This window comes from Oryzias melastigma, linkage group LG12 (genome assembly GCF_002922805.2).
Source record: "Oryzias melastigma strain HK-1 linkage group LG12, ASM292280v2, whole genome shotgun sequence".
NCBI classification, from domain to species: domain Eukaryota; kingdom Metazoa; phylum Chordata; class Actinopteri; order Beloniformes; family Adrianichthyidae; genus Oryzias; species Oryzias melastigma.
Window position 1 is genome coordinate 24,678,969 of NC_050523.1, and position 8,316 is coordinate 24,687,284.

At 41.8% G+C, this 8,316-nt stretch overlaps 1 protein-coding gene across 3 annotated transcripts in view; it reads left to right on the plus strand.

Moving 5' to 3' along the window:
• onecut2 (one cut homeobox 2) overlaps positions 1-6,313 on the plus strand; it is a 45,099-nt gene extending 38,786 nt beyond the window's left edge. For 2 of the 3 annotated variants that reach the window (XM_024268512.2, XM_024268511.2), the window contains one exon: positions 3,707-6,313. In XM_024268512.2, the coding sequence (XP_024124280.2) occupies positions 3,707-3,996 (290 nt within the window). In that variant the 3' untranslated portion in view covers positions 3,997-6,313. The remainder of the gene's footprint in view (positions 1-3,706) is intronic. The other variant, XM_036214513.1, reaches the window with a different exon arrangement.
• Positions 6,314-8,316: the final 2,003 nt, after the last annotated feature.

Here is an 8,316-nt window from a genome sequence, read left to right on the forward strand (position 1 = left end):
TGACCAACACTTTTAAAGCCCCATTTATAGAATTCAGGGGACAAAAAAAGTTGATTTAGGGTTTGGTTACACTTTAAAAACAACAAGGTTGACCAAAGTTTTTAAAACATAAAATATGACACAATAACAGTATAGTAAAAAGCAATAATCACATAGCAATAAAGATGATAAAATAAATTATAAAAAAGAGTTTCACTAACTCAGACGAGCAAACAAGTTCAGAAGACTTTTGAGAACAGGCACAAGAGATCCATGTGGTGAACATGCAGCTTACTCCAGTTTCAGAACCTCCACCAAAACACTGTTCAGGTGACTGTCAGTCTTGTGGTTGAGACTTTCAGGAAAGCATGTTGTCATCGCTGTCATGAAGGCAATTTACATCTTACTGGAGTTTTGAGGGTTATTTTAAAAAATTTGCAAAAGAAACACCTTAAATTAGCTTTCTTGACTTGTTTGGGATTCATCGTTCCATCGGCGGCGGTGGGCAGATGTTCACATGAAACTGAAACAACAGTTCGTCCATCAGCCTGTTAGCACAGGGATGATCCAGCCGCGCTCAAAGTCCAAGACGCTCTGTACTTTTAGACTTTGAATGATCTAAAAACAACAACATTTTTGGCCTGAAGAAGCTTGTTTGAACCTAACTCTTATCAAATTGATAACAACAGAAGGTCTAAACACCACATCTAAGCAAACAGACAAAATACATCTGTTTAAAGCTGAGAAAAACAACAAAAAATGTATACAACAGCAAGTCAATGTTAATTAAAAATGTAAACTACTTTACCATTGGCTTCATAAATTTTATGGAGAATCAAAATGATATACCCCTAACGGAACTGTTTAGTCAAACCATCACGTTTGTGGAGACCATCATCGTTCATATCTGAGGATCCACAGTGCCACCTGTCAGCAACAAGCTGTAAGCAGAAGCACGGCAGCTTTTTGCAGCTCAGTTGAGAAGAGCATCAGCTCCTGGATGACAAAGTGACCCGTCAGAGACCATTCACATGTGATGGCGAAGAGACATTTGAGCAGTTTGTGTCTGGGCTGAAAGACGGAGCGCAGCCGCGCTAAAGCCTGCCGTGTGTCCCGCTCGTGTGCTGTCGGGCTGCTGAGTGCTGTGATAAGAAGCTGAAAGGACACGGGGGGGGCTGTTGGTCTGTGAGTGCTTGTGTGTCTGTTTACAGCGAGGATAGTTTCCTCTTACATAACAGTTCTGCTACTGAATTGAGTCCTTAACCAGATTCGTATTGATCAGTTGGGCTCTGACTCGTGCATACTTAATTCAAGGAGGTAATCGAATCAAACACACCCCGACCTCCTCCTCTGCCTCCTCTGGTAGACTCACTCAACATTGGAGGAGATGATGTGGTGTGAAAAATGTCAGCTGTTACGTGCAGTTTTTCCCTGTACTTAACTTTAGCTTTTGCCTTAATCATGTGCGTCATGTACAGAGGGGCTGACCCGTACGGTGCTGCAGGTTTGTGGGTTCTCCGGGCCAATGGAGGGTCATAGAGAGGAGCAGCTGCATCTTAGAGGAGTGCAAGTGTGTCTTCCAGTTCCCTTCAGGCTCCCACGCCCACCTTAAGGGACGTCATGAAAATGGAACGTACCATTGTCATGTGTGGTAAAAGTGCATTATGAAGTATTTGTATTTGTAAGGATAATTATAGAAGTTACACACTCTGATGATGTACATGTGAGACTGTCATACGTGGTGATCATTTTTACTAAAAATCTTAGTAAATACCAAAATAGTCCAAAAAGCCATCAGAATGCCAATTTTTTTAAACTTTAAAACTGTAACTTTTTAACATAATTATAAATAATAAAAAGGCAGGAATATTATTCCAGGATAAATCAACTTAAACCTTAAATAACTTTCAGTTCTTCATAAAAATATATTTTGCCAAAATTATACTTGCACAAGATAACATCGGGCCATTAGTAAAAAAATTAAATAAAATGAAATAAAATGATCTGGAGGGCCAGATAGAATTACACGGAGGGCCGGACTGTAAACTGGAGATTTTTTGTGAGTTGTTTTTATCATCCTGCTGCCCTTATGTTTCTGAGATTTGAAACATGTTTAGCAGAGTTTTTGTTTTCAAACAGTGTCTGACCTTTCTATGTTTATTTCTTATGGTTTTCAGAGAAACAAAACTGTGTGACAAATGTGAGACTTGGTCATCATTTTCTGTTTTAATTACATTGGGTTTTGCTTCAAAACTGTCTCTCAAACTTCAGGTGAAATTACGACTAATATTAGTGCACAAACGTGCAGAAATTTATGAGCAAAATTTTCACTCATTGAAGTCAAATTTCAATTATATTTTGATCTTTTGTAAAAGTGCTCCCTGTGGTCTTTTAATTATGGTTATGCACTTTTTGGGCAAAATAAAAAAAATGTAATTTTTTAAAGACAATTCTCTGCAAAGCGGCAGGAGCTTGCTAAAAAATTCTCTCTGGGTTGTAGGTGGGACCAATGTCTTAGAAGTAACCCTACAGTGATACCCCAGAATGCCTTTGTTTACACTCTCTCCCGCTAGCTTACAGCCGCTCACAACACCAAGCTAACGTACAATATTGGAGCTATCCAGCTGTACAGTTCTGATCCAGATTCCAGCTCAGATGAGGAAATCAAAGATGTTCATGGATCTATTTGTCTGTAAGTAGAGGATTTAGGATTGTAGCAATCCCAATTCAAGTGGCGTATATCATGCAATATCAGTGTTTTTTATCTTCTAAAGGTATTAGAACGTTGATTCCTCGCAAACCCACCCCAGAGTGGTATTTTGGTCAATTCATGCATCCTGAGCATTCCTCTTCAGCCCTGCTCTCTGAGCACCAGCCCCTCCCAGTCCCCACAAATGACTGGTTCCTCATGTTCATGTGTATGAACGTGGAGGAACAGCCCCTTCTAGGAAGAATCTGTGGTGCTAGCACTGCCCCCAGGATAACATACACACACCTTCTCTAAGGAGCAAGCCATGATCGGCATAAAGCTTTCATTTTAGTTTTCATTTGAGTTATTTCTAGAACCAGTTGCTGAGTTAAAACTGTACACCTGGATAGCTCTCATATTGCTCATCATTGTTGCTGCACGGCTAATGTTAGCTTGGGGTTGTGAGGGGCTGTAAGCTACTGGGAGAGAGTGTAAAACAGGGATGATGGGGTATCAGTGGAGGCATACTTCCTTGCCAACGGTCCCGCCCACAACTCAGAGGTGAACTTGTAATGAAGTTCTGCTGCTCTGCAAAAACTATGTCCTAGAAAACAACCTGTTTTCTTTTTTAGCTAAAAAGATATCATCATAATTAAAAGACCACTGAGAACACTTTTAAAAAAGAGGAAAAGGTGATTGGAGTGGGATATTAAAGACACAGGGAGTATTCCAGGTAAATAACGTGTTGGTAAGCCCCTGACATATTTAAATAAGCCGGCGTGTGGATGGTTTTGCACTGAGTCACAAATGTAAACATTTTTTATACCAAAGCCACAACACTGACAGAACAACAGATAACGGCTCTGAAAACTCATTTACTGAGGAGTCGTTTCAAGCATAGATGATGAAATATTTCTGGACTTTGATGTTTTCTGTGGCGGGAGCAGCAGATCTAGTGGAAATGTCATCTCGTCTTTGGGTTTCATGTTGTTGAGGCTGTGATTGCAAACACTGACACTTGGATTCTGCCTTTCCCAGCTTGCAAACGGAAGGAACAGGACACGGCGAAGGACCGCAGCAACACACCAAAGAAGTCGCGACTTGTCTTCACCGACCTGCAGCGGCGCACCCTGCTGGCCATCTTCAAGGAGAACAAGCGTCCATCCAAGGAGATGCAGCTCACCATCTCACAGCAGCTGGGGCTGGAACTCACCACCGTCAGCAACTTCTTCATGAACGCCCGCCGCCGGAGCCTGGACAAATGGACAGACGATGGAGCCAGCCCCGGCGCCCAATCTTCAGCGTCCAGCACTTGTACCAAAGCATGATAGGAGAGGGAGGGGAGCCACGGGATGGGCGTGGTTTTGGGGCGGGATGGGTGGAGATGACGGGGGAGGGGATGAGGGTCAAGGCTTTGTCCGGTTAAAGCGAGGAGGAAAACCAAACTTTTTACAATATTTTTGTTTGTCTGTTGTGCTTTCCTCGAGGGTGACAAACTGAGAGAGGGGCTGCTCACTGCCACCACTTGTAGCCAAACCGCCTTTTGCAAATTTATCATGAATCCATATGGAAGCTTTAAAACACACAAACCTCACTGGGGGCAGAAACCTTCAGAATCATAGATTGTCACGGCTGGAGTCTCCTCATGGACAACAGACTGACACACTAGCCCAAAACCAAAGACTAGAAGACAATAAATGTTTTCTATTATGCAATATAAGCTAGGAAACTACCAAACAAGTTACCAAGAAAAGCTTTATGACTGCAGAATGTGACAGAAGCTCTGGGATTGAAAAAAAAAATCTTTATTTTGTTGTTTTGAGACCCTCAGATGTCCAAAGAAATGTTGGTTCTCACTCAGAAGTCGGGTTTTGAACCTGAAAAATAACACTTAGTGGTGGGTTTGAGGAAAACAGGGAGGGTGAGATTACATCTATAAACCAAAGACATACAGTCAAGAAATAGAAAAAACTATAATCTACAAGAAAACGTGTAGATTATAAAGTTACCAGATTTAGAATTCATGGTTTGCTAACTGAACTTATTGAAAGTTGCTCATCTCTGCAACATTATCTCTGTTTGACCTGCGATGGAAAGTAATCAAGAGTTAGTCAGAATCTCCCTGTCTCCACTTCAAACAAAAAAGATTTGACTCTTTAAAGCGGCTGGTGAGAATTTCCACAATTTAGGACAAAATATGCAAGCACAAATGCTCAAACTCAAATTAACAAATTCTTCACAGTTTGAACAGCCAAGCTCTTAGCAGATGTAGCTCTCAGTGGGGAGTCATTGTGGTTCATTTTCATAGAAATGTGAGCACAACCCTAAAGCACATTTTCTTTGCAATAGAGCCGGGGCCTGTACAGCCGAGCCGAGTGGTCTTCACATCTTAGAAAACTCAGGATGCCATTTTTTCTAAACAGTGGCTGAAAGCCATTCGGCGCCTGTCACTGCATGCTGTACTGTACAAATGTGCTAACACACAAATAGGATTGCTTTATGGAAAGACACGCAACTTTAAAGAGTCATTTCTTGATTCCCCACCCTGACCATCAGCTAAACAAAGCTAAGCTCCAGATCAGCCCGGGTTCATCCACCCATCCCTGTAACCACTCATCCACCGGGCCATGCTTTCCACAGGCCATCTGAGCACCACGACTGTCTCCGTCCCTCATTCAGAGGAACGCTGAACCAAAAAGCTCCAACCATGATTTCCAAATCTGAGGTTAAAACCAGAGTTCTGCACCACTCATGCAGACTTTAACTGAACCAAAGACTAAGTTTCACATGTTAGTACTCTGATTTCTGACAGAATACGCTTTAGAATGAGGTTTTGCTTTTGCTTTTGCTGCAAACTCAGATGCTTTCGGAAGGTTTCTCCTGCCTTCACAGCCACAAACGGCAGACCCGCCACACCACCTGAACCTGCAGAGGACGAACTGTCCAGGCGCATCAGGGCCTTTGTAATAATTAAAGAGGACAATCTAAAGACGATGCCTGGCAGGTCCGTTCCTTCCAGGAGGTCGGTGAGCGGGAAAACCTCACATTTAACACAAACCTCAGTCATTCATTTGAATTACTTTCATCAACTCATTGAGAGGGAAAACATGAAACAGACTCCAGAATGACAGGAAAAACATCTGCTTCTAGTAACAAAATCAAGTCATTGGTGGAGTTCTTTTAGTGTCATTCATTCATTATGAATAATTATGTCCTTTATGGTTTTAGGCTGTTTTATTTGGATGTAGTACTTTCGAATGTGACGTAGGAATTAGTGCAGACTACATTTCTCTGTTCTGTTTCAGCAAACTTCACCCTCTACTTTCACCCCATCAATCATCTTTCACTGAAGCTACCAAACCAAAAATCAAATGTAAGAACGCAAAAGTAACCAAACCAAAGCAAAGGCGTCAGTCAGCAGCCCCTGCTCCTTCCAAATCCAGGCTGAGATTTGGCCTGGTTAGAAGCAGCCAAAGGCTTTAGGAACGCTTTAACCTAAAAATGGACACTTGAGACTTTTTCTATTTATTGACAAATCGAAACCAAAGAAAAACCTTTTTCTGCACCTAACTGTTCCAACAAATGGAAGAAACTGACTGAAAATGGAAGAAAATTATTACCAAACAAAGAAAAAGACAAAAAAAAGAGTGGTGGCAACGATGTCAAGGACGGAGAATGACAGCGAAGATGGACGGAAGGAAGGAAGGATGACATCCTGGTGGTAGAAAAGTAGCTATGTTGTGCCTGGTGTTGCATCAGGCAATCTTTACGGGGAAGCAAGTTGGCAACTGTAAAGGGTGAAACCACACAGGGAGGAGGGAGGAAAGAAAGACTACCGTCGCCCTTTTTCTTCTCTCCGAGCCCTCAAAAAGGCAGAACATTATTGTGTTTCTCGCGGTTGAAGAGTGTCTTTAACGTGTGCCTATGCAGTTTTTCAAAGTAAAACAAAGGTTAAAGAACAACAAAAACCTCATCAGCTACCAAACCAAAGATTCACTGTTAACCCAAGTAGCAGTACCCCCCCCCCCCAAAAAAAAAGTGAAAACATCCTGACATTTTACATCGTTTAGGAGGTCTCAACTGTGATTGGTCAAAACCTTTCCTAAAACACCATTAACTGGATTCTTTAGCCTGTTTTTGTATGGCTGTGAAAATACTTGTAACCCTTTAACACCTGACACTTAAACACTAAATCTCTACCATACTGTAACTTATCAGCCGTTAACACGATCAGTCCAGTAGATTGTGAAGGAGAAAAGCAGCTCGATGAGCTGCTTTTCTCCTTCACAATCTACTGGACTGATCGTGTTAGTTGAAAAGTTACTGTAAATTAAAAAACATAAACACTGAGATTTGGGTGTCAAAAGGTTAAAAAGCTTTATTGAACTGTTTCACAGCACTACATAATCAGGTCCTTAGCTGCCGTGGTAGATACAAAGCTTGTCCTTAGTTACCGTGTTAAGCACTTTCACAGTTTAACCATTTGCAGCGACGTTATTTTGGTTACTCCTCCAGCTGGACCGTCATGACAGGACTGGGACCGTATTCTGGGAAAAACACGGTTTTTGTTTACTACTGCAAAACGTCCTGATGTTTCCGAAGTGAATGTTGATTTGATTTCCCCCCTAAACAAGCTGCTGGCTGCTGCCAGGAGGGTGACAGGAGCTGCTATGGGACATGTACAGAGCATACCAAAGATTTCCTGCTGTACTGACATTAGCACACTGTCACTTTTTCCTCGTTCCACGCCTAACCAGTTTGGGTTTTTTTGTTGGTTCTTGGATTGTCTGTGACTTTTTTTACTTTTTTGAGCCAAGGCCCTCATGAGCAGAGAGAATGAAGCTCGACTGAAGGCGTTAGAAGCCCACGTAAGGTCAAGGTCAGCGAGGTTTCAAATGGACTTTCACTGGAGCAGGAAAGAAAAAAGGATACTTAAGAGAGTAGAAACATCACTGACCGGAGGATTTCATTCTTTTCACGCTTAAAATTGGATTTTCATGGTGAGCCAATAATGAATTCTATTGGTTAAAGTAAATTAGAGTTTCTAAGCGTCTGAAGTTTATTTGAAATGCTGCTACAGCCAAGATTTTCATTCTGATCTTTGAACCACCAGCCACAACATCTGGCTGATCCCCAAAAAATGTACTTTTCTTTACATAACTTTGTCGACTGCACAAGTGTAAATCCAATCTAAACTACTAAAGAAAACCTCAGTGTTTTATAGATATTTGGCTCAGAGGTTTTTTTTTTTTTTGGCTGAAAAGTTAAGAAATGCAGACAGTCCCATTCTTTGTTTATTTGCTGGAGGAAGAGTTCATAGAGGAAGTGAATCTTGTACATGTTAAATGTCCCCAGAATCACTTACAACTTGGGGGGAGGAACAACGCTACTTCTTCATCTATACAACCACAATAACTGAAACAAAACCAAATAACAACTGCTGAGAGAAACTGCTCAAATATCGGTCAAATAGCTTTATTCTTAGTTTTCTCTCTGTCTTTCTGTATGTAAAGCTTCTAGTCCAAAGAAGTCCCCCGCCCACCTGAGCCAGTCTTGCTGGCCACGCCCACGGAGGGGCGGGATTTATGGCTCAGGGGGTGGCGGTCATTTTTCATTCCCACTTGCAGTTCTGTCTGGATGTAATACAG